This window comes from Phyllobates terribilis, unplaced genomic scaffold, assembly GCF_046119375.1.
Source record: "Phyllobates terribilis strain yellow unplaced genomic scaffold, ASM4611937v1 Scaffold_1__5_contigs__length_1240528914, whole genome shotgun sequence".
Classification (NCBI taxonomy): Eukaryota; Metazoa; Chordata; class Amphibia; order Anura; family Dendrobatidae; genus Phyllobates; species Phyllobates terribilis.
This window is the reverse complement of record NW_027362761.1, coordinates 1,165,888,401-1,165,915,236: the sequence shown is the minus strand read 5'-3', so window position 1 is coordinate 1,165,915,236 and position 26,836 is coordinate 1,165,888,401. Positions and strand designations below refer to the sequence as shown.

The 26,836-nt window shown below is 45.2% G+C and overlaps 1 protein-coding gene across 4 annotated transcripts in view; it reads right to left on the bottom strand.

Moving 5' to 3' along the window:
* The window catches only part of CTBP1 (C-terminal binding protein 1), a 561,086-nt gene that overhangs the window by 246,670 nt on the left and 287,580 nt on the right, over positions 1-26,836 (bottom strand). For all 4 annotated transcript variants that reach the window (XM_073649110.1, XM_073649113.1, XM_073649109.1 and 1 more), the window contains exon 3: positions 23,261-23,359. In XM_073649110.1, the coding sequence (XP_073505211.1) occupies positions 23,261-23,359 (99 nt within the window). The remainder of the gene's footprint in view (positions 1-23,260; positions 23,360-26,836) is intronic.

Sequence of the window (26,836 nt, the reverse complement as noted above, 5' to 3'; positions counted from 1 at the left end):
ACTACAACCCCCCCAGCGATCCGGCTCCGGGTATTCCCTCCACAACACAGGCCCAGGGGCGCGTCAACTTTTGGCGTAGTCAGCAGGATTCAAACCAACCCGCCACCAACGGGTATTGTGTGCCTGAAGATTGTACATGTACCTTGAAAAGAAGTCTCCCGCCATTTCCAGAAGTTTCCCGCCGTCCGGAGTCGTTTCCCGCCATCCGGAGCCGAGTCCCGCCATCAGACGCCATCTTGGACTGTTTCCCGCCATCTTCATCCGTTTTTCCAGCCCTGGCAGAGCGGACGCCATTATGTGCGCACCAAAAGACAGCAGGAAGCCGCCTCCCATCGTGGGCCAGGTCCCAGAGTGGCACCAAAGAAGGGGCCTGCCCCCAGCAACTATGAGTGCAGCAGTGGAAATGTCCATCAACGTGGGGGGGCTGCCCCTAAGGGTGATTGTCAGCAGATGCCCCCAAGACCACCCCCCATGGGGGCGGATAGGAAAGAAAACTGTGGGGCCGGGGCGCGGCCTGGATCAGTCTGGACCTGCTGCACCCGGAGATGGAGGGAGCAGCGAACCCCACCAGCACCCTGGCCCGCAGCCTGCTGCAAGCTGAGCCACCCTGCAGCCTGACAGAGTTGCTGGCCCAGCTGCCTAGAGACCTGGACTGCGCACGTGCGGCGCTGGAAGACCTGAACAGAAGCATGGTCCGGGCGCAGCGGGACGTGTTTGCCGGGTGGAGAGAGGAGTTGGCCCGGCCGCACGAAGATAGCCAGCAGAGGACCCCGCACGGACCGAGTAGCGCGCTTGCTGCTGGGCGCGGAGAAGAGGGACCGGCGGTGGCAGACGCCGCCGCGGAAGAGGCCGTCAAGACCAAGGCAGGTAACGGGGACGACACCACCCCAAGCCCTGAGGCCGCAAGCCTGCCCCCACCCTCCGCTGCGAGACCCGAAGCCCTGGGGACCGTACCTGAGACCACGCCTCCACCGCCACCAGCTAGGCCTCAGGCAGCAAGCACCGTCGTCACGCACCGCCCCGCGCTGTGCCCTCTGAACCCGGGCGCCGCTGCCTCACCAGCGCCCCCTGCCTTGGCGGTGTCATCCCCGTGCGCGGCAAAAGAGGAAGTACCACCGGCCTGGTCGCAAGGCCTGGTGAACCCGGGCGCCGTTGCCCCTCCAGCGCCCTCTTCCTCAACAGTGCCACCCCCAGGCCCAACCGGAAATTCCCAGGCCTGGTCGCAAGGCCGAGTGCCCCCGGGCGCTGCTCCCCAAAGGTGGTCCCGTGCCATGCCACCTCTGGGCGCGGATCTCTTCGCCCAGCATACGGGCCCAGATGGAATGCCCCTGGTGTGGCCGGCCGAACTGACCAGCGGTCAGCCCTGGAGAGTTCCACCCCCGCGTGAGCCTCTGATACCGGCTCCGGAGCCTGTAGAAATCACCCAGCCCTCACTGCAGTACCGCCCAGACATGGACTACCCTGAGGGCCCGGACGGGTCTGAAGATTACGAGGAAGGAGCATCAGGAGGACACCGTTACTAATGAACGGTAAATTGAACCGTACATAGTTACCCGTAAGGGTATAGAAACTGTTGCTGAGTGGAGTGTGGTCCCCGTTGGGACTAATGTGGACTGTTACCTGTGTGCCCCTAATCCCTAACCAGGCTGAGGACTGTGAGCAGCCATTCCCCTATCCCCACTGGCCGAGGACTGAGAGCGGCCACCCCTGTAAATAGTTGCGCTTCCTAAAGCGCCCCCTACTGGTTTTATACAAAAACTGCAACGCCTACCTCAAGATTAACTGGACTGTTGCACCTTTACCTGGTTGCAAGTTGCACAGCGGCCAGAACTCAAGAATATGTTTTGAAAATGTTTTACTTGAAAATGCCTTAATGTGAAAAGTCTATGTGCTGCTAAAATAGAAATGCCAAAGTTTTATATGGTGTTTTTGCAAAAAGAGTTCCGGTGGCATTAGCAAAATGTTTTATAATGATTATACCAGTAACGTTAAAAAGAAAAGAGTACCTCCCATGAAGGGATGAGTTTTTGGTTAATGTCTTATATGCGAGTGCACTTTAATAATTTGTATGGTTTAAATTGTTTTGCTCTTTTCCAGCCCGAGGACGTGCTGTGATTTACCAGGGGGGAATGTAGCACCCCGAGGGCTCGGCTGCTACAGGGGTATTGCACCTCAAACCAGAGGTGTGATATTCCACTCCCGGGTAAGGATGGAGTGTGGACCAGGGCTCAGTAAGCTGCATGCACCACGCACACCCCATTTCCGAGGGACAGCTCAACGGTGCTCCCACAGAAGTGCAGGCACGACAGCATCTGTTCCTGGCTGGAGTGGGGAGGGGGAGGAAAACCCAGTGGTGTAGGAGCAGATAGGGGTGGGTCTCTGGGCATAGGTAGGAGCCCATTGGTTGCTAGTCACCTGGGCTCGGGTGCTAGAAGGAGGTATATAAGGTGGGCACCATCTTAGAGTTCAGTCCAATCCAGTCAGGAGAAAGAAGAAGAAGTTGAGTCTGAAGAGAAGTGACAGGGAGCAGAGCTGCTGCATGGGCTCTGCTCCACGGGCAGGCCTTGTCAGGAGGCCGGGGCCTGAGAGAGAGAGGAGAAGGAACAGAAAGGAAAGTAAGAAAGGAAACAAGGAACAGGAACACAGAGAAAGGCCCAGAGACACGAAGGTAGAAGGAACCCCAAAGGCCCAGGAGATTGCGGGTGAAGGGTTGGCAGAGCAGGGTACCGGAACCCAAATTGGTGGAAGCAACAGATTCCTCAGCCAAAGACCGGAGGTTGTGACCACATCTTGGTGCGACCCCTCACTACATCCACCAGGAAAGCATACCACATAGGGTCAGGGAAACCGGAGATAGGTTTCGCCAAGAGAAGGCCCGAGGAAGCTGGACAAAGGTGGGTCACTGGTGAGGACGGCCAGAGAAGGGAAGAGAAGGGAGCCCTGTGCCACGCTCTGGAATTGCCTGGGAGTTGGTCGAGCCCCTTGCCTGGTGGACGCAGCACGGCTTGGGCAGTCACTCCCTGCAGAAGTGACTCGGATAACAACTGTGAATAAAGCATTGGAAACTGCAACCACACGTCTCTGTGTTTCATCGCCGCACCAGCACCATTAGTACTGGGACGCTCACACCATCACTCCCATCATCCACACTAGCTGCCCTGAGGCAATACTTCTCCCGTGGGGAGTTATCCCATACTTGGCTGCGCTTACAACATCAGCCTCAGCGGTCTGCAGCGCAGCGGCGGTCCCCACTGACCGCAATCCACGGGTGGAGTAGTCGGACATTTGTTATCACAATACTAAAACTGCCTCTGATTTGACAACCCTGGGCACGGACCGGGTCATCGCCACGAAGACTACAACCACCCCAGCGATCCGGCTCCGGGTATTCCCTCCACAACACAGGCCCAGGGGGCGCATCACAAACGTCTCCTGATGGCTTGTACAGAAACCTTAAGTATGTGATATAGGTGCACTATTTCAAGGCTTAATTATATGTTCTCTATTTCATGGCTCTACCAGATTTGCACTATATCATGGCTCCATTATTTCATGGCTGTTATTGGTGCATGTTTCTTCTATAGGTGAACTGTCTCATGCTGTTTCTTTTATAATTGCATTATTTTATGGCGCAGTTCTAGCTGCATGGTCGTAGACTGGTCTCTTTTAAAAGTGCATTATTTCATGCTTTCCTCCTTATAGGTGCAGTGTTTGATGTCGGCTCTGTTATAAGTATATCTCAAGCTTTTCAGGTTGTACGTAGCTCTTATATTGAGTGTTTTGCTTCCATAATTACAGGCTACAAACAATACAGACAAGCCCTGTGTAGTGTGAGCTGCAGTTCTGATCGCCATACATCTCTCTTCTTCATAATGTACAGACAGTAGAAGAATGGACAGATGGAAGCGAGTAGCATATGACCATCATGTTCCTGTCCATTTGAGGCAGTAATAAAATCAGAAGTGTAATTAGATTTTCCTGTTCCCAGATGTAAAATCTGTAACAAAGCCTCCCACCTACCATTTATAATACTGGTGCCTTGCGTTAGGCGAGCCCCCTGTAGGCACCAGGACATGGTCGCATCTGCACCCCTGAACATAATAGGCAGTATTAAGAAAAGTATTAAACTTGGGGTTTTAACAGTAACACCAGAAGTAGTAGTCATTTTCCTCCTCCCTACGTGTCTTGACATCTTAATAAAACTGCAATAGCCAGCAGAGGGTGACAATGAGCACAGAACTAAAACTCCTCCCAAAATAAAAAAAAAAAGCATAATGGGAGTAAAATTCAGTTGAAAAAAAAGTTTTTAAAGAAAACCAATGTTTTTTGTTTTTTTTTACCATCTAACTTCATAATGTATACCGCACCATTGATGTTAACATCAACTGTGAGCGTAGAGTCCCTTTAAAAAATAACTGCTCGGGTCCATGATCCTTTAAGACAGAAGCGTGCGCCTTACTGTAAGCAGCCGAGAAGTCATAAGTCATCTCCACGCGAAACAGACATTGAACTGAGCAGATGTCATTTTGGACAAAAGACTCCCTTAAGTTGGAGGTGTATTTAGCATAATTGCTTTGGAAGTTCTTGTGTGTCGCCTGTGAAAATGCATTTAGGCATTTCTTGCGTTCGCTTCGCTGAACAATAAGCCACATTTTCCCTGTATGCATAACATTACGGAGCTCGCTCGTCGGGAATGAAACCCCGCGACTCACTCCACAAAAAAAAAAACAACAAAAAACCTTGTATTCATTTTTTTCCATTTGCCGCGCGAAGCAAAATTAATTCCGATTTTTAATAAACAGCCATTGACTTCCCAACAATCCGGGGTGTAATTAACGCTTCCGTCTAATTCTGTTTGTGCGCGTGCTATTCACTGTCTGAGCAAATCACACACACACACAAAAAAAGAACCCCACAACAAAGGCGGTTGTTATGGCAACTGATTCAATAATCGGAATTATTGTACATTCCGAACGCGGCTGGACGGAGCCTCGCGCCCTCCATTCCAAATATTACGACGTGCGGAATAAAAGCGGAGCCGGTACTGTGTGCATTCATGCTGATAAGAACCTAAGAGGCTACAGCTGCTTTTATTTATCGAGGCGGGAATGGTGGACGCGAGATTGTTTGAGTTTGATAAATAACTTGGGCTGGAATAGAAGAGGAGAACAGTGACGGGAGGAGAGAGCTGGGGGATTCTGGAGAACGCCGAGGAGATGCAAACAAGACCATCTGCGGGGGGCAAGAGAGGGCAGGGACACAGCCCACAGTGTGCTGGCAGATGTTCTGGATGCTGTGGAACACCTGCCGCCGCCGCAGCAGCTGACTCAGGACCATTCATGCCGATGACCCTTTGTTTTTTTCCTAAGAGGACCCTACACCATTAAACATGAGCTCATACAAGGTGGAACGTAGATTACATCACAAGGGTTGTCCAAGATTAGAATAAAAATAGCTTTCTTCTTCCAAAACAGCGCCACCCCCTGCCTACAGGTTGTACGTGGTATTGCAGTTCACTTTAAAAAAATAAATAAAGGGGAGTTGCAATATCACACAACCTATGAATCAGGGTAATGCTGTTTTTGGATGAAGATAACTACATTTTTCTCATCCTCGACAACATGTGGGATTGGGGATATAGGGCCAAATCATCATTGCATTTCCATCTATTTTTTGGGGCCTGTATACCTCTCAATTAGCGACTTTTTGATTTGCAACGAATTCATCAAAAGACTTGTGGCTTTTTTTCCCAGCTATTTCCTGTGGTTTTTAGTTACGTTTTCTGATTTTTTTTTTACATCTATTTAGCTTTCACAGACATTTTAGACTGATTCATCTTAAAAAGTTGCAAATTTTGGTGCAGATCTACTCTAGTGCCCTCCTGGATTGATTTTTATGAACATTTTTTTTTGCTTGCGACAGTACAAGTTTTCCCGCTAAAAAGGCGCAAAAACGGTTAAAGACAGAAGAAAAAAGAAGCAATCTTGGGCTTTGCTGAAAATTCATGAATCATGTGCACCATTTTGATGAATTTGGTGAAAAAAAAGTCAGCGAAAACAACTAGTCAAAAAAGAAAAATGACTATGAAAATGTTCTTATGTTCTATAATGCATCCAATAGCCCTCCATATAGTATAATGCACTCCCCATAGTCCTCCATGTAGTATAATACACTCCCCATAGTCGTCCATATAGTATTATGCACTCCCCATAGTCCTCCATGTAGTATAATGTACTCTCCATAGTCCTCCATATATAATAGTGTACTGCACTCCCCATAGTCCTCCATATAGTATAATGCACTCCCCATAGTCCTCCATGTAGTATAATGCACTCCCCATAGTCATCCATATAGTATTATGCACTCCCCATAGTCCTCCATGTAGTATAATATACTCTCCAAAGTCCTCCATATACAGTAGTGTACTGCACTCCCCATAGTCCTCCATGTAGTATAATGCACTCCCCATAGTCCTCCATGTAGTATAATGCACTCCCCATAGTCCTCCATGTAGTATAATGCACTCCCCATAGTTCTCCATATAATATAATGCACCTCATAGTCCACCATACAATATAATGCACCCATAGTCCTCCATACAGTATGATGCACACCACATAGTCCTCCATACAGTATAATGCACTCCCCATAGTCCTTCATATAGTATAATGCACTCCCCATAGTCCTCCATATAGTACAATGCACTCCCCATAGTCCTCCATATAGTATAATGCAACCCATAGTCCTCCATATAGTACTAAGAAAAAAGGTATATATTTTTAATATTTGCATATCAGCCACTAACCACAGTCGTCCTCCCTCTCTGCATCCAACCTCAGTTGCTGCTCACAACTCACCAGGTGATTACTGCTCAGCCTATAGTTCAGCATCTATGAATGTTTATAGGAGGCGCAAAAAAAATGATAAAAATTGTGACTTCTGTCTTCCAAAAACAGTGCCACCCTGTCCACATGTGAAATTGCAGCTAAGCCACAATCACTTTTTTAATTTTTATTTCAGAAATCAATAGTTCACATGAAAATAAGCATCTTTGTAATATATCTTATCAGAGAAATCCGCTTCTTTTTCCACCTGGGCTGTATTCAGTAAAGACAGGTCTTCTTTAACGCCTAGTTGTCCAATTATTCATACATTTCCAGGAGGAATGAGAGAGGAACACACAATGCACAGTGTTCTAAGAGAAGGTGGTCAAGAATTGTTCTTTCATTGATGCGAGTTTTTAGTAAAGCAGACATGTCAGGAGAGCTGACCGTTCCAATTTAAAGGGGTTTGTATTAGTTTTTTCTACTTTTTGGTTCAGTTTTGTGTCACTGAAGTGAAAGCTGCAATACTACACATAGCCAATGGATATGAGAGTGGCGCTGTTTCTTGAAAAAAACAAAAAGTAATGGCTGACCAGCTAATGAAAAGTACAAAATTATGATAAAATAACCCAAAACACTGTAAATTTTACCAGCGTACAGTAGGAAACATTTTAGTACAGTTCTCTGATATTTTGATTGTTTAATAGTTTATCATTTACTGGCAAAAAGTCTCAATAAGTAACATCTAACAAAGCAGAAACTGGAAAAGTACATGAAGAATAAAACTGCAGTCCTGGTTATAGCCACTAGGTGGACTCTGGTCCAGAGCATACTGTGCATTATTATAAAATGGAAACAGTGTATGTATTAGACTGCGTTCACAACTGTATGAGATCCTCCATCACCGATTTCTTCATATTTGATGTGCAAAATACCGTCGTGGCCAAAACTTTTAAGACTGACCTAAATTTAGTTTTTTTTTTGTTTTGTTGTTTTAGTTTTTATAGTGGCAATTTACATTAACTCTAGACACTTATGAAGAGGGAATAGATGAACTGCCAATCGTAGTCATTCCTTGCCATGAAAAGTAACTTAATCCGAAAAAACTCATTTCCACTGAATTTCACCCCTGCCACATAATAACCTGCTTACATCATTTCAGTGATCTTCTCATTTGGTCAGGAGAAAGTAGTAATGAGGACAAGGCAGCTGATATAACGTTGTCATGCTGACTGAATTATAAGATCAGAGTGGTTGCTTTAAAAGGAGGCTGGTGCTTGAAATCATTGTCCTCTGTTAGCCATGCTACTTCCAAGAAACATGTTGTAATCATCATTGTTTTGCAACCAAAATTCTTTACAGGCAAGGACATTGCTGCTTGTAAGATTGCCCCTAAATTAACCATTCATTGGATCATCATTATTGGAAGTTCAAAGAGAGAGGTTCATTCGCTGTGAAAAAGGCTTAATGGTGTGCAAGAAAGTCCAGAAAGTACCAAGACTGTCTCCTAAAGAGGATTCTGCTACAGGACAGGTTCAACACCAGTGCAGAGCTTGCCCAGAAAAGGCAGCAGGTAGGTGTCAGTAAATCTGCACGCAGAGTGAGACTAAGAGACACTTTCCAAAAAGTTAAACTTTTGTCTTGTCAGTCCACAGAATTTTCTCCTAAAAGTCTTGGCGATCATCACGATGTTGTCTGGCAAAACTGAGATGAGCCTTTATGTTCTTTTTGGTCAGCAGTGGTTTTCGTCTTGGACGTCTGCCATACATGCCCAGTCTCTTTCTTATGATGGAGTCATGAACACTGACCTTAACTGAGGCAAGTGAGGCCTGCAGTTCTTTGGATGCTGTTGTGGGGTCTTTTGTGACCTCTTAGATGAGTGATCGCTGCGCTCTTGGGGTAATTTTGATCAGCCAACCACTCCTGGGAAGGTTCACCAATGTTGCATGTTTTCGCCATTTGTGGATAATGGATCTCACTGTGGTTCGCTGGAGTCCCAAAGCTTTATAAGTGGCTTTGTAACCTTTTCCAGACTGATAAATCTGAATTACTTTGTTTCTCATTTGCTCCTGAGTTTCTTTGGATCACAGCATGATGTCTAGCTTTTGAGGATCTTTTGGTCTACTTCACTTTGTCAGGCAGATCCTATTTAAGCGATTTCTTGATTGAGAACAGGTGTGGCAGTAATCAGGCCTGTGTGTGGCTAGGGAAAGTGAACTCAGCTTCCCAAAGATGTGATAAACCAAAGTTAATTTATGTTTTAAGGAGGTGGGCAATCACTTTTTCACACAGTGCCCTGTAGGTTTGGATTTCTTTTTCCCTTAATAATAAAGACCTTAATTTAAAAGCTGCATTTTGTGTTTTCTTGTGTTATCTTTGTCTAATATTTAAATTTGTTTTGTGATCTGAAACATTTAAGTGCGACAAACATGCAAAAGAATAAGAAATCAGGAAGGGGGCAAACTCTTTTTCACACCATTGTATGCTCCTGCTACAAGTGCCAATATTATTGAAAGATGAGTAGCAGATCTGGTTCTTGAATATGTATCTATCTATCTATATCACATTTGGAAACAGACTACTGTCCAGGATTTAAGGGGTTATATGAAGTGATTTGCATAGAATACTGGAAAGTGAAAAGCCTGCAGGGAGACGCTTGTACCATTTTTAGCAGAGCAGCAGCGAGTAAAAGTACATAAAAAGCCATTGTGCCGCAGGTTGTGAAAACCTTGAGATAAAACCATTATTTTTCCTCCTTACAAATAATGCAAAAGAAAATGACATGATAATGGCTCCACCTACTGTTACATTGTTTCTGTGAAATTGATTTTCTTTCCACGCTGAGGATGTAAATAAATAGCTTTTATGTGCAGTCGTGGAAGGGACAAGCAGAGATGAGGATGCCAGAGCAATTTATTTGTGTACATAGGTAACTCATCTAGCCAAAAAGAGAGACAGAGAGGAGAGAGGAAGACACAGGGAGGGCACTAGAGAGGAAGACAGAGAGAAACTGGAAAGAGATTAAGGTTTGGAAAATATAAAGAATGAGAGAAGCAAAAGAAGAGTAAAGAAAGTACCTGGAAAGTAAGGATTGAGATAGGTAGATAACATAAGATGGCGGAAAGGAAAGTAATAGGAAGGAAGAGAATAGAAAGGTAAAACATGAAGAGAAAGTGCTAGTTGTAGTATAGACTGAGAAAGGTAAAGAAAATGAGGGGAAGGAGATAAAAAGACAAAGGTAACAAGAGGAAAGTAGAAAACTATGACAGCAAGAGAAAGTACTGGTAAAGTGAGGCCTGAGAGAAGCACAGGAGAAACGACTGAGGGAAGGAGAGAGAAAGACACAGAGGTACAAAGGAGGAGACTAAAAAATTGAGACAAGTAGATAAAGTACTGATAAAGTGAGGATTGAGAGAAGTAGAGAAAAAATGGCCGTGACATGGAGAAAGACATAACAATAAAGAAAGACTAGAAAAGTGAGATGGGAAGTCACAGAAAGAGGAAGAGACTGGAAAGGTGAGACAGGAAAAGACAGAAGAGGAAGAAATTGGAAAAGTGAGACAGGAAAAGGCAGAAAGAGGAGGAGACAGGAAAAGTGAGACAGGAAAAGACAGAAAGGAGGAGACTGGAAAAGTGAGATGGGAAGTGAAAGAAAGAGGAATAGGCTGAAAAAGTGTGACAGAAAGAGGAAGAGACTGAAAAAGTGAGACAGAAAGAGAAAGAAAAAGGAAGATGCTGGAAAAGTGAGATGGGAAGAGACAGAAAGGAAGAGAAGGGAAGAGAAGGAAAGAGGAAGATACTTGAAAAGTGAGACAGAAAAAGACAGAAATATGAAGAGACTGGAAGAGAGAGAGGAAAAGACAGAAAGAAGAAGAGACTGAAAAAGTGAAACAGGAAGAGACAGAAATTGGAAGAGATTGGAAAAGTGAGACAGGAAGTGACCGAAAGAGGAAGAGACTGGAAAAGTGAGATAGGAAAAGACAGAAAGAGGAGGAGACTGGAAAAATGAGATGGGAAAGACAGAAAGAGAAAGAGACTGGAAAAGTGAGACAGGAAAAGACAGAAAGAGGAGGAGACTATAAAAGTAAGAAGGGAAGTGACAGAAAAAGGAAGATACTGGAAATTGAGATGGGAAGTGACAAGAAATGGAAGAGACTGGAAAAGTGAGTTGGGAAGAGGAAGAGACTGAAAAAGTGAGGCAGAAAGAGACAGAAAAAGGAAGATGCTGGAAAAGTGAGCCGGGGAGAGACAAAAAGGAAGAGACGGGCAGAGAAGGAAAAGGGAAGAGACTTAAAAGTGGGACAGAAAAAGACAGAAATATGAAGAGTCTGAAAGAGAGAGACAGGAATTGACAGAAAGAAGAAGACACTGGAAAAGTGAAGCAGGAAGAGACAGAAAGTGGAAGAGATTGGAAAACTGAGACAGGAAAAGACAGAAAGTGGAAGAGACTGGAAAAGTGAGACAGGAAGTGACAGAAAGAGGAAACTGGAAAATTCAGAGACGTTGTGAACAAATGGAGGCAAAAGAAGAAGATGTTGAATTTAAGGCAGGAAGAGAATTTATAGGAAGAGATTAGGAAAGTGAAAACCAAGAGCTGGTGAGAGTAAGAAGCAAGAAAAGATAAGAGAGAATTAGGAAGACACTTGAGAAGTGAAGGCAGAAGAGAAATGGAAAGAGGGAGAGGAAGACATATGGAGAGAAGGAGTTGGGGGAACATAAACATAAAAGTAGAAATAATGAATGTAAATGGAAACAAAAAAAAGGAAATTGTTTCTAAAAAATAGACAGTAAAAAGGATAGGAATAGATGTGATATGAAGGCAATAAGACCTGGTGTAAGGGGAATATACAGTGACTTTCAAAAGTGTTCACCCCCTTGGCTTTTTACCTATTTTGTTACATTATGACCTGTGTGTAAATATTTTTGTAATACGATTTGTGTGTGATGCATCAGCACTAAATAGTCTAAGTAGGTAAAGTGAAGTGAGAGAAATATAGGCATAAATTATATTTATGGGATCAAATAACTAAAAATTGGCATGTGCATATGTATTCACTCACCCCTTTTGCGGTGAAGCCCCTAAAAATTTCTGGTGTAAGCAATTACCTTCATAAGTCTCATGCTTAGTGAAAGGAAGACCACCTGTATGCAATCTAAGTGTCACATGGTCTGTCAGTATATACACTTTACCTTTTCTGAAAGGCCACAGAGGCTGAAACACCATTAACAAGAGGCACTACTAACCAAACAACACCATGAAGACCAAGGAGATCTCCAGACAAGTCAGGGACAAAGCTGTTGAGAAATACAAGACAGGGTTGGGGTATAAAAAAATATCCCAATCTCTGATGATCCCCCGGAGCACCATCAAATCCATTATCATCAAATGGAAAGTACATGGTACCACAACAAACCTACCAAGAGAGGGCAACCACCAAAACTCTCAGCCTGGGCAAGGAGGACATTAATCAGAGAGGCAGCACAGGGACCAAAGGAGACCCTGAAGGAGCTGCAGAGCTCCCAAGCAGAGACTGGATTATCTGTCCATACGACCACAATAAGCTGTACACTCCATAGAGGTGACCTTTATGGAAGAGTGGGCAGAAAAAAGCCTTCACTTACACACAAAAATTGTAAGGCTCGTTTTGAGTTTGCCAAAAGACATGTGGGTGACTCCCAAAATGTGTGGAGGAAAGTGCTGTGGTCAGATGAGACCAAAATTTTGGGCAACCAAGGTAAATGCTATGTTTGGCGCCAAACCAACACAGCTCATCACCCCAAGAATACCATGTGGTTTTTCGGCAGCAGGGACAGGGAAAATGGTCCAAGTCGAGGGGAAGATGGATGGCGTGAAATACAGGGATATTATTGAGCAAAATCTGTTTCAGTCTGTCAGTGATTTGAGACTGGGATGGAGGTTCTCCTTCCAACAAGACAATGACTCAAAGCAAACTGCTAATGCAACACTCGAGTGTATTAAGGGGAAACATGTCAATGTTTTGGAGTGGCCTAGTAAAAGCTGTTATGCACACGCCCGGGCTGAGCGGCATGTGCGTGTGATTGTAGTGATTCCACTGGACCGTGCCGGAGAGTGAATGCCTGGAGGGGCTTAACTAGGTATTCACCCGATCCGACCAGGGTCGCACGACGGCATACGACGCCAGTGCACCAAGGAGGAACCGAGCAGAGGGACCAGGTGCTACTCCAGGACAGACCCCGGACACGGCTGTTGACCCACACAGGGGAATACAGGAACAGACTGGTAGGCTGGCACACAGACTGGTGGGTATAGGCAGGCACGACTGGTATGCAGGCAGGCGGGTATGCAGGCAGGGGGTTACAGGCAAGCACAGCTAGAGTGCAGACAGGGAGGCACTAGCAGGTAGGAACACAGGCGGGATAGGACCCAGTACACACTGGGACTCAGGAACAATACAGGCAGAGGGGTACAGGCAAGCACAGCTAGAGTGCAGACAGGGAGGCACTAGCAGGTAGGGACACTGGCGGGATAGGACCCAGTACACACTGGGACTCAGGAACAGAACCACAGATGTGGCGGACAAACACAGCAGAGTGAGGCCGCCCAGAGAGGTGAGCGAGAACAGGGCAGGACAAGGCCACCTGTAGCGGTGAGCAAGAGTAGAGCAGGACAAGGCCGCCAGGAGCGGTGAACAAAGGATCAGAGCTGAGCGAGACTGCTGGAGCAGTGAGCAAGAGTAAAGCAGGACGAGGCCGCCTGGAGCGGTGAGCAAGAGTGGAGCGAGACTGCCGGAGCAGCGAGCAAAAGGGTCAGAGCGGAGCAAGGCTGCCGGAGCAGCGAGCAAAGGAGTCAGAGCAGGCTAGAACCGCCGGAGCGGTAAGCAAAGGAGTCAGAGCAGACTAGAACCGCCGGAGCGGTGAGCAAAGGAGTCAGAGCAGACTAGAACCGCCGGAGCGGTGAGCAAAGGAGTCAGAGCAGACTAGAACCGCCGGAGCGGTGAGCAAAGGAGTCAGAGCAGGCAAGGCTGAGTAGGGGGGACAGGGCTCTGTTCACACGGAACAGACAGGAAGGGAAAGGCAGAGCCAGACACCCACAGGGTACTTGCAGTGAAGTAGCGAGTGGACCACAAACTCACAAACGGGAGTACAGAGACAACAGGCAGGAGTTAGGTACGAGTTCAGACTCTGCAGAAAAAGGAAAGGAACGGACATAGAGAAAAGACAGATGAAAGATAGGAGAGAGTACAGACTGGAACTGAGTGTACGGAGGAGACCGACACAGGAGCGGGACACAGGAGCAGGTCTGGGTAATCGGCCCCCAGAGAGGCAGGATGAACAGGCAAGGAGCGTGTTCAGACAGGACAGACAAGATACAGGAACGGATCTAGGTAATCGGCCCCTAGAAGGCGGGAGGAACAGGCTAGGAGCGTGTTCAGACAGGCCTGGAAATACAGCCTCCAGGAAAGGCAGCAGGCAAGAGTACACAGACAGGACTCAGTTCAGACACGGGAACTGATACCGCAAGGCAGGAGACAAAGAACGGGACCTGGCACCTTCAGAGTGAAAGCACACACTGAATGAAACACTATGCTCAGGCAGGGATAGATGGGAGCAGCTGAGCTATATACCAGGTGACAGACAGCAATAGGCTGAGGACGCACAAGGGGTGTGACCCACAGCAGGTACAAAAAGCAGGAAGTGATCGGGCGCCGCCCTTAAGCAGCAGAAACAGACACAAACAGACAGCATGGAGGGAAGCCAGAGAGACATTCTGGACTGGAGATCAAGTGCGCGCTCTTGCACAGTGGGAGATGGACCACCATGCAAGGACGCCGCCAGGTATGTTACAAAAGCCCAGACCTTAATCCAATTGAGAATCTGTGGTTAGACTTGAAGATTGCTGTTCACCAGAGGAAACCATCTAACTTGAAGGAGCTGGAGCCGTTTTGCCTTGAGGAATGGGCAAAAATCCTAGTGGAAAGATATTGGAAGCTCATAGAGACTTATCCAAAGCAACTTGCACCAGTAATTGCCGCAAAAGGAGGCTCTACAAAGTACTGACTTTAGGGGGGTGAATAGTTATGCACACTGAAGTTTTCTGTTATTTTATCCTATTGGTTGTTTGCTTCACAATAAAAAGAAAACCAAATGTTCACAGTTGTAGACATGTTCTTTATCTGAACTGATGCAAACCCTCAATAAAAACAGTGAAATTCCAGGTTGTGAGGTACCAAAACATGAAAAATGCCCAGGATTGTTTTCTTTGGTCTGCTTGTGTAAACAGGTATTCAAACGACTAACAATTGGGAAAAGTTTACTAATCAGCGGTCGTATTGTGCCACTATGTGAACAGACCTTAATTTGACTTTTATACAGCTGGCCCAAGTATATGTGTCAGGTATGAAAGTCTGAGTCACATTGGGGAAGGGAACTCATGTGAATGATATGATACACAGCTGCAGAACATGCTGGCGCTACAAAGAAATGAAAAAAAAAAAGGCTAAAACAAAAATATATATGTGGCACCCCAGGGGTCTGGTTGCCACAGTGATAGAAATATTACGTCTGAGAGCAAGTGGGAGGTTTCCTGGTCAGGAGCCCTTAAACATGCAACACCTCCTGCCCAGTCCTGGGAGGGGAGGAATCTGCCCTTATAAACTGGGTCTGGGGCGGGGTTAGAGAAGAACAAGCAGACACAGGGAAAGTAACAGCTAGGAGCTCTGTAGGAGCAGGAGCTGAAGACCAGGGGCTAGAGCTGAGCAGAGCTCGCCCGGGCAGAAGAATCTAAGTACCGGACACCGGAGTCCGAGGCTGTAAGGATCTCTAAGTCCAACAGCAGAACCCAGCTGGCAGGGGATTCCAGGTCCTCTGGCCATAGAAGCCCGGAGGCTCAGTCACAAGCAAGGGACCAGCACCGCCATCGAGGAGCGGAGGCTAACAGAAGGCCCCAAGTCACTAGCCATACGGGTGAGCACTACACGGTACACTCAGGGACGTGGGCTACTATCACCCGCTTATAGCAAGGTAGCCAGGAAGAGTGCAGACAGACGGGGAGGCCTACAACTCCACCTGGGCAAGGGAGCTCCTGCTTGCTCACAGACTGACCAGGCCTCTTATGCTAGCCAGTACTCCCGGGAGGGTCTGCCTTATAATCATCAGTAAAGACCCTGAACTGCACTGCAAAGACTCTGAGTCGTTCCTGTTGCGCTCGTGCACCATCACTCCCATCATCCACACTCATTGCCCTGAGGCTATACTCCTCCCGTGGGGAGTCATCCCATTCTCTGCTGCGCATACAACACCAGCCTCAGCGGTCTGCAGCGCAGCGGCGGTACACCCTGACCGTAATCCACGGGTGGCGTAGTCGGACAATTAACCTAAAACCTTACAAATAGACTGCCACTGGTTTGACCAGCCTGAGCCACGGGACTGGGTCGCTGCCACGGTGACTACAACTCCCAGCGTTCCACGAAAGGCCCAGTTCCGGGTTACCCAAGCGGCCCAGGGGGCGCGTCATATAGATATAAAGATACATATATAAAGCTTACATAAATTGGACTGAGGTGCAGACATACGACTCCGCTCTCCCCTCATCAATAGAGAAAAGACATCTCGGTGAACAAAGGACTCCACATCTGTAACCTTTATCCTGGGGCGTGATGTGACCTAGATTCCTCACCATTATTTTCTTAATTAGGCGCTCTGTTTTGGCTAAAAACCTGTCAGCAGTAATGCAGAAAAAAAGCTGAAATAGAGGGTGCAGATTTACCAACAATCCTGAATTTGTTGGGACTGTCCTGATTTTTCCAGGCAAATTTTCAGCGTCCTGAACCAAGAAGATGCAGGGTTACACAATCTCACCCACAAATGGACAGTCCCGGCAGGTTGAGGCAGAACCAGTGGTGGACACTAATGTTGAAGGGTGTCTGCCAGCAGGGCTGTGGAGTCTGAGTCGTGGAGTCGGTATAATGGACCGACTCCGACTCCTAAAATATATAATAAATTGGGTACAGTAGTTCAATGCAGTTTGTGGGGAATATTTTTTCATAAGAATTTGGGAAAGTTATAAATGTCTGTCCTATTCCTGATCTAAGGGTCTAGACTTTTAGCTGAAAAAAATGTATCCTACCGTAAATTTATCACTTAAACATGAGCCATGTATGAGGGAGTCGGAGTCATGGAGTCGGAGTCATGGAAATTGAGGAGTCGGAGTCGGAGGTTTGGCTTACCGACTCCACAGCCCTGTCTGCCAGGAGTCGGACCGCCCACCACAGATGGTTGAAATTGTCAAGACATTTCTTTTTTACTTTTGAGTTTGCCCATTGGTCATTAACTTTCCTGCCGTCCACTTTTTTTTGGGGGGTGTCAACATTTGATTTTTGCAGCCAATCACAGCCTGCAGCGGTCATATGTGTCCACACATAGAGGCATGGTTGTGTTGCATACTGTATGTGTGTCCCTGTTTAATGAAGTTTATGGGAGTTATGCAAAGTGTGTAGCCATTGACCCCCTTAGACTTTAGAAGAGACGGCTGCTTTCATGAGTCTCAACATTTTCTCAGTTGTGTAGGATTGAGCAACGGTCATCAAGGAAGAGCTGATTTCCAGAGAGGAAATAATAAAATACTAAGCAAGTACAGAAACCAGACCTGAGCAAGAAAGGTTAGAGGTGTGAAGATGCCTTAAAGGGGGTTTCTGTTTTGTTTTTTTGGAAAACCGCTGTTCCCCGGATACAGTTAAAAAAACTAACTGAGCTTTATTCACCCTCCCCGGGTCCAATGCTGAGTGTCAGCTACTATTCCCGATGTCTGTTAGTGTCTGCAGTGTTGAAGTCACGTCAATACCACTGCAGGCAATCACTGACCCCAGCAGCTCGGTGCTTTATTCATCCTTCCTGAGTCAAGTGCTGAGTGTCTGCCACTGTTCTCGGTATCTGTTATTGTCTGCAGTGCTGGCATCATGTCGACACCGCTGCAGCCAATCATTGAGCTCAGCAACTCTAAGCAGCTTGTGCCGTTAACTCAGGCAGAGGCGCTGAGTTCACTGATTGGCTGCAGTGCTGCAGACGTAATATCAGCACTGCAGACAATAACTGAGCCCGAGAGCAGTGGTGAAGACTCAGCGCTGATTTCTTTACCTTTATGGATCATCGTCTGATTGACCTCTGAATGACCCATCGTTTAAAGCAGGATTTTGGGTTACATTTTTTTCATATGATCTTTTTTAATAAAACAAAATTAGTAATCTTGCAATTTTCACACTGGCCACTGGGGCTTTTTTTAGACTCATGTGGCGCCCCTGCGGGTTCAGTCGCCACAGAGGTACTGCATCTCACCCAGAGGTGTGGTATCCCACTCTCAGGTAAGGATGGAGTACTACCCGGGACCCACACACTTGCATCCAATACACTCCACTTCAGTAGGGAAGGGCGAGATTGCTCCTAAGGGAGAGCACAGTCCCTGGTCCCTAGCTGGAGGGTGGAACCATGTAGTGGGTGTGGGTGGAGGAAGTAGATCAGGGGAGCACAGACAGGAAGAGTATAAGAAGGAACAGAACCATCTTGAAGAGAGAGTGAGTTCAGTCAGACAGTTGAGAGTGGGAGCTCAAGAGGAGCTCCGCACAGAAGAGCAGAGGAGTTGGGCCTAGTCTGAGAGGCCCAGGAGGAAAGACTGAGAGAAGATGGGAGCAGAGGGAAAGCTCCAGAGACAGAGGGGATCCCAGGGGCACAGTGAGTGCAGGAAGCCACCTGTGCGCCCAAATTCACACAGACGTGGAGGGATCAGGCTGCAGAGGGGACCGGCCCCTAAACTAGTGGAGAACAACCAGGCTCAGCTAGACAACCGGAGGCTGCTGTACTTTCAAGGTGCAGCTGCCAACTACCACAATTACATCGCTGAAAAAGTGGCCGCATAGGGTCCAAGGGACTGCAGGTCGCCCGACAAAGCCCGAGGCTACCGGCTTGGGACACTGACTGTGAGGTGCAGGGCAGGAGGGCGAGAGCCAGCGCAGGAAGACGACCGAGGAAGGCACATAGAACGGGGTCCCGCTTAAGTACTCATGAGATACTTGAGAGCTGCTGAACCCCTTCCTTGGTGAACGCAGGACAACGTGGGAGGTTATAATCCGGAAAGTGTAACCTGAGGAACTTAACAAACTGTGAGTAAACCTTGAAGACTGCACCCCACTGTGTCCTTGAATAATTGCTGCGCCATCACCAGCCCTGCACTACAAAGCACCAACAACATCAACCTCATACAGTTCTTCACATACTGCCCAGGGGCTAAGCTCTGCCTGTGGAGAGCTGAACCAACTCTGCTGCGTCACCATCAGCTCCAGAGGACCTGCTCCGCAGCGGCGGCTCCATATAGCGGCATACCACAAGTGGCGTCACGAACATTATCTATAAAAAAATGTATTCCCCTTTTACTAATCCCCTTTTATTGACCGCCCTGGGTCACGGACCGGGTCACTGCCACTGTGACATCTCCAGCATCGACCGGCTACCGAGTACCCCACGGTCCAGGGGTCGCGTCATACTCATACGTCCTGTCTTTTTACAAAGACTTTTCAGCAGTTTCTTTATCATCAGAGGCAAGATTACAAAGAGTGATAACACCAATACACAGCTGATAACAGAGGATCCTCCAATCACAATAGGCGATTTCACAGCTCACCTCCTCCTCCTGTACAATGACATTTGCACATGCACATTAGATGCTTCAATACAAAAGAGTCAGTCTGTTCATTGCTGCTCATGTACATGTGAATTTCCTGAAACAACAGGAAGTTTAAGGAAAAAAGCCCCTAGTGGTCGCTTTGAAAATTGCAAAATTTAATTTTTTTTCAACACAGATTGTGACATGGAGAAAAAAAAACATTGCAAAACTAAAAACACAAAAACCTGAATTACACCAAAAGTCATTTTCAGATGACTCATTTCCTTCACATGCATACTTTACTTCTATGTCTCGTGATTTCTGCTCTGAAGCACAATAGAGATAGGGTTCATTTTAAAATATCTAATCCTTTCTCAATGCAGTGCAAACATAGTGGCCAAAAGGCTTTTGCTTTTATCATCATATGTGCATTTTTTGCTTTATTTCGATGACTCCAAATTTCCACTTTACAACCTTCGAGTATATAGCGTCCAGGTCAATGATCGAAGCCTTGCTCCCTCTGGTGGTGTCCGGAGGGACAACACATAATTGGATGCTTTTCTTATGACCATACATTGGTTCCTTCCCCGTGTGTACCCGGGTTGTCAAGTGCCAACCCGGGTACACACGGGGAAGGAACCAATGTATGGTCATAAGAAAAGCATCCAATTATGTGTTGTCCCTCCGGACACCACCAGAGGGAGCAAGGCTCCGATCATTGACCTGGACGCTATATACTCGAAGGTTGTAAAGTGGAAATTGCTCCCTCTGGTGGTGTCCGGAGGGACAACACATAATTGGATGCTTTTCTTATGACCATACATTGGTTCCTTCCCCGTGTGTACCCGGGTTGGCACTTGACAATCAGGCGACATTCATGTGGGAGTTGCAGGGTCTGTGTCTCATCCATATAATGAATTACATTTTATTCAGAGCTGTTTTCTTTGGAACAAAAGCCGCAGTTCATCGGTTACACATGCAGATTGTGACTTTCCTATTTCCTATTCATTACATAATGTGCTGCCTCTATTTGTTCAATTCACATTCAATAAAATGAACAACTGGATTGGTGCCCTGGTAAACAGCCCCGTGCCAAGATTACCAGGGGCACAAACAGAAAATTCGGGAAAGATGTTGACTTCAAATTAAAAGTCTTAAGTCAAACTTTTTCCATCTGTGAAAAAAAACATTGTAGGAGGTAAAGGCTAGAAGGACATGTATATACCATGACTACCCCACAGGGAGTATATACACTGCTTCTTAAAGGAGAACAAACGTATCCAACATCTCGGTCCTCTAAACTTTGTTGTGCACCACATCAGGCTTTGCAAGTAGCCCGGACTGCTCCCATGGAATTATCTACCTAGGCCTATATAAGGCTTACCAAAATGCACACCTGTGTCTTGGTATTAAGTCTCTTAGTTTGTCAGTGCACCATGACAGTTTCTAGCACCTTTGCTACCAGTCTGCGGTCTCCAGGATGTCTCCTGTCTGCCTGTGGCTTCCATACCTCTGCTACCTATCTGCGGTCTCCCATACATCTCTGGTCTACCTGCAGCATCCATAACTCTGTTACCTATCTGCGGTCTCCCAAAAGTCTCCAGTCTGCCTGCGGCTTCCAATATCTCTGCTACCTATTTATGGTCTCCCAGACGTCTCTGGTCTGCCTGCAGTTTCCATACATCTGCCTCCTATCTGCAGTCTCCCAGACGTCTGCAGTCTGCCTGCAACTTCCATAGCACTGCTAACTATCTGCAGTCTCCTGGATGTCTGCTGTCTGTCTGCAGTTTCCATACCTTTGTTACCTATCTGTGGTCTCCTGGATGCCTGCCTGCAGCTTCCAGTTTCTTTGCTACTTGTCTGCAGTCTCCCAGACGTTTCCGGTCTGTCTGCAGCTTACAATACCTCTGCTACCTGTTTCCGGTATTACAGGACCTCTTCTACCTGTCGGTGGTCTCCCGGCGTCTCCAGTCGGCCTGCGGCTTCCATTTCCTCTGCTACCAGTTTGCAGTTTCCAGTACCTCTGCTTCCTGTCTACGGTCTTCCGAACGTCTCCTGTCTGCCTGCGGCTTCCAGTATCTCTGCTATCTGTTCCCCACGTACTTCATCTACCTGCTGCACCGACGCCGGCAACTAGACCTTTGGCTTTCAGGATCCACCTCATCTTGTGAGCCTGATAAGGACTAATTTAAAGGGAACCTGTCACTCAATTCATGCAGTCAAAACCACTGTCAGCATTAACCAGAGCCTGGCAGCATGACTGCAACAATGTATGTTTTTCTCTGAAACGCCAAAGTTTGACGACTGTAGAGAGAGACAAGACTAGTCTGGTGCCACCACTGACCAGTTTGTTCCCGCACCTCTTTATTTGATTGACAAGTCTCACCCATAATCCGAGACCTGTTAGTCAACTAGAGCAGTGCAGGGACTGTGGTGGTCCCGGACTAGTCTTGTCTCTCCCATAGTCCCCGGCTCTTACAACTATGTTTTCTCTGAAACAACGGAGTGTTTTCTGTACAGAAAGAGAAGTGTTAGTCTAGTCTAGGTCTCAATTTATAGAATAAATAATTATATACAATAATATATAAAGCTCACCCTGGAAACAAGGACTGGACGTCCAGCAGTGGAGTCAGTATAACAGGACGAAAAACGATGCCAGCGTCCAAAATGGGATAAAATCAATAATGTTTATTTAAAAATTCTTAAAAAAGCAGTGACCATATCAGGCAAGGAGGACAAAAGAAGAACCAACTGATCACGCGTTTCGAGCCATTGTGGCCCGTAATCATATCATGGGTGGTAGGGCAAACAACACTTATATACAAGCAGGTATAATTCATCACACCTCAAAGCACACTTAACACTTGAATAGACATACAAAATATATACAATAAGGTGTGAAGACATATAGTATGATGACTAGATCCGTGAACATGGAGTTTGTTGTTTCCGGATAACAACACTAAACTGAGAGAAAAATAAAATAAAAATAGTAATGAGTACATGTTGTGAAAATGCAGGAGTGGATGACCATAAGGGCCTCGTTCCGATGTCAGTTTTTCACAGATAGCACTCGTACATATGATAGTCTATGGAGCTGTTCACATGTCCAATATTTTTATTGGTCTGCACAACAACACAGAGACTTGTCTTATATTGATCCGAATGTGGGATCAAATTTGCTAATGCAAGTGAATAGGTCCATGAAAAATTGAACAGCAGTCGGATACCATCCGTGTTCGGTCTGCTTTACACAGACTGTTGATAAATCTCAATCAGTTTTTTTCCTATTTGAGAAAAACTAATTAAACTTTGATGATAAAAACTGACTCTGATCAAAATCACTGAATAAACTCAGATTTTTTTTGCATAAAAGAGAAAAATCTGAATGATGCCTAAAGCAAACGATAGTTGAAGGTGGAGCTTCCCTTTAAACTGCCATTAACACAATAATATCCTTTTTATTCAGAGTGTAAGAACTGAGCTGCTGAAGAAATAGTGAGCAGAAGGTGACCAAGATCCATCGCATGTTGTCTCTGTAACAGGGAAGTCACCTCTCACTATAATCCTGCCTGTCATGATAGTGAAATGCCGCTGACCCCAGTGTACACAGCATAAGCTGAAAAATGACAGGAAGAGCTATGGGGTGCAGTGGTCTAATATAACAATTCAAAAAATTCTGGATTTTTTTTTAGATAGATAGAGAGATAAATAATTTAAATGGAAGTTCCAAAAACAGGCCAAAATATTCCTTAGATGTGATACATACAGCATAAGAGTATAATAGGAAACCATTATTTACCTGCTTCAGGTGAGCTTCGCATCATTGGCCAAGGAGTTGTGTTGCTTCCAGATGAAGGGGCCAGAGCATGCTGAGCCCTCCAAGCCAGAGGGTATGGAGCTGCAAAACAAAACACAAGGGTATGAGGACTACTGTAACTAACCAATCAGCATTCTATATACTAGCTCCCTCAATCTCTGAACCCACTGTAACATATCTGCAGGGGTCAACAACGTACAACAATCTGGAAGTGAAACTACAACTCTCAGCACGCTTTGAAAGCCACGGGTTGTCAGGACAGTTGAGTTGTAGTTTCCATGAAATAGTGTCTCAGATTTTACCTATCCTACACTTTTCCTGTTGGCCACTAGATGTCAGCAGAACAGAACCACTGCCTTGGCTGATAGACCAGTCTCTTTTTACAGCTGCTGTAAAACAATCTAACTATATCATCGCATCGCTATGATTACTGATTAGTATGTTAGAGTTACAGAACATTTACATGACATTCTAAAAATTATATTGGATAATACCTGCTTGCTATTTCCTTTTGGTTTTGCTGATTTATTGTTGTGGAAATCTGGGATTTGCCTAACAGTATTATCTGTTGAAGACTAAATTACTTTTAATTGCATCTCCTGCCTCATCAGAGGTCGGCTTGTTGATTTTGTCTCTCCCCAATGCTTTACACTGCAGCTCTGCTTGTCCAGATTGACAGATCTGTACAGCCAGTGAATGTAGCACTAATTCACATTACAACTAGCACAGATCCACAATAAACTGCAAATCACTAGAAATTAAATGGCAACTGCTACACATAGAATAGGACACATGAGTTTTAAAAAGGAGGGGGTCTGCCTTTAAAATAATTACCAGATGGCGGTATTTCATGTTATCCTGGCACCATCTAGTGCTACAAAAAAGAATGCAATATAAATGACAGTGCTTTACATAGCCGACTGTAAAGTACATTGTACCAGAGTTCACAGAAAAAAATATATACCATAAAAATTAGTTTTTATTAAGTATGCATTAAAAAATAAAAAATAAACTAATTATACCTTGATGAGTAGCTAAATAGATCTGTCCCTATCAAGATCCCTACTAGGCCCTACCTATCCATGGAGGTGGCACCCTGGTAAAACGCAAATGCAGCCCCCGCTCAAGGAGGACTGGCCCTATGGTCGCTATCAGGCCCTATTCAGATCCTCATGATAAAGCCTTAGTCAAAAGAACATGAAGAAAATAGTAATGGACAGATCAAAAAGACCCCTAGCAAGCCAGGCCATGTGGGATCTCTTTTAATGCATACTTAATAAAAACTAATTTTTATGGTATATTTTTTCTGTGAATTCTGACTTGATCCTATATACCACCTATCTTTCATAATCTATGAGCTACATTGTACTAGAGCCGACATCTACATCGTTACATGTGGCGCTTTTATTCTTAGCACTAGGTGTCCCTTTTAATTCTAATATATGAGCCGACATCTACATCGTTACATGTGGCGCTTTTATTCTTAGCACTAGGTGTCCCTTTTAATTCTAATATATGAGCCGACATCTACATCGTTACATGTGGCGCTTTTATTCTTAGCACTAGGAGTCCCTTTTAATTCTAATATATGAGCCGACATCTACATCGTTACATGTGGCGCTTTTATTCTTAGCACTAGGTGTCCCTTTTAATTCTAATATATGAGCCGACATCTACATCGTTACATGTGGCGCTTTTATTCTTAGCACTAGGTGTCCCTTTTAATTCTAATATATGAGCCGACATCTACATCGTTACATGTGGCGCTTTAATTCTTAGCACTAGGAGTCCCTTTTAATTCTAATATATGAGCCGACATCTACATCGTTACATGTGGCGCTCTTATTCTTAGCACTAGGAGTCCCTTTTAATTCTAATATATGAGCCGACATCTACATCGTTACATGTGGCGCTTTTATTCTTAGCACTAGGTGTCCCTTTTAATTCTAATATATGAGCCGACATCTACACCGTTACATGTGGCGCTCTTATTCTTAGCACTAGGAGTCCCTTTTAATTCTAATATATGAGCCGACATCTACATCGTTACATGTGGCGCTTTTATTCTTAGCACTAGGTGTCCCTTTTAATTCTAATATATGAGCCGACATCTACACCGTTACATGTGGCGCTTATATTTTGAGCACTACATGTTCACTTTAATTCTGATATATGAGCCGACATCTACACCGTTACATGTGCATCGCTTTTATTTTTAGCACTAGTTGTCCCTTTTAATTCTAATTTATGAGCCGACATCTACACTGTTACTGCTACACTGTTTTGGTCACTTGGCCTTCTACTATTACATATGATGTATATATGGCTCCTTTGATTTGTCTGGTCTGCTGCTATGGGCTTATCTGCCCAGACTTTGTACCTACTAGTTTTGTGCATTGGTTATTAATCACTGTGAATTATACATGACTGTTAGACACTATTGGCACTTTAATCATGCAGAGCAGAGGTCTTTCCTTCCATGCTGTCCCATTTTTAATGTAATATTGTCTGATGTGTGTGTCTTTTTTCAATAAAAGTTTTTCATACAGATCTTGTTGAACCATAAACTTCTTGTTCCTTTTGCTTTTTTGAGATTTCAATGGAGTGATGTTCGATGAACCGAGATGCCTGACTGTGGCATCGTAGGTTCATCTTCTACGTTATGGGTTTTGTGCTTACTGTTACAAGTGCATTGCTTTAATTTTTAGCACTACATATCCATTTTAATTCTAATTTACATCTACACCGTTATATGTGGTGCTTTTATTTTCAGCACTACATGTCCATTTTAATTCTAATTTATGAGCCGACATCTACACCGTTACATGTGTAGCTTTTATTTTTAGCACTACGTATCTCTTTTAATTCTAATTTATGAGCCGACATCTACACCGTTACATGTGTAGCTTTTATTTTTAGCACTACGTATCTCTTTTAATTCTAATTTATGAGCCGACATCTACACCATTACATGTGCAGCTTTTATTTTTGTGGTTTGTGACGGACAAACCACAGTTTTAAATACCTGGACTGTAGGTAACTATTTTGAACAGCAAACCGGTGTCAATTGCTTCACTGACACACTGAAACAAATTTTTAATGGAGGCCAGAAATGACAGTATTTTCTGAAAACGTATATGTGATCCGTGTGACGGAGAAAACAGAGTTTTAAATAGCTGGATTTCTAGCGCTCTAATATGGAAAGGACCTGGCTGTATTCTGCAGTGCCAACAAGCAAATGGCGCAGAATAATGGTGTTCTCTGGATTGCTTTTTATGCAAATAATAAGTATTAACCACTTCGCGCCAGAGCCTGTTTTTGCCTTCGTGACCGGGCCAATTTTTTCAATTCTGACCACTGTCACTTTATGAGGTAATTACTCTGGAACGCTTCAACGGATCCCCCTGATTCTGAGATTGTTTTTTTGTGACATATTGTACTTCATGATAGTGGTAAAATTTCTTTGATATCACTTGCGTTTGATTGTGAAAAAATTGGAAATTTGGCGAAAATTTTGAAAATTTTGCAATTTTCAAACTTTGAATTTTCATGCCCTTT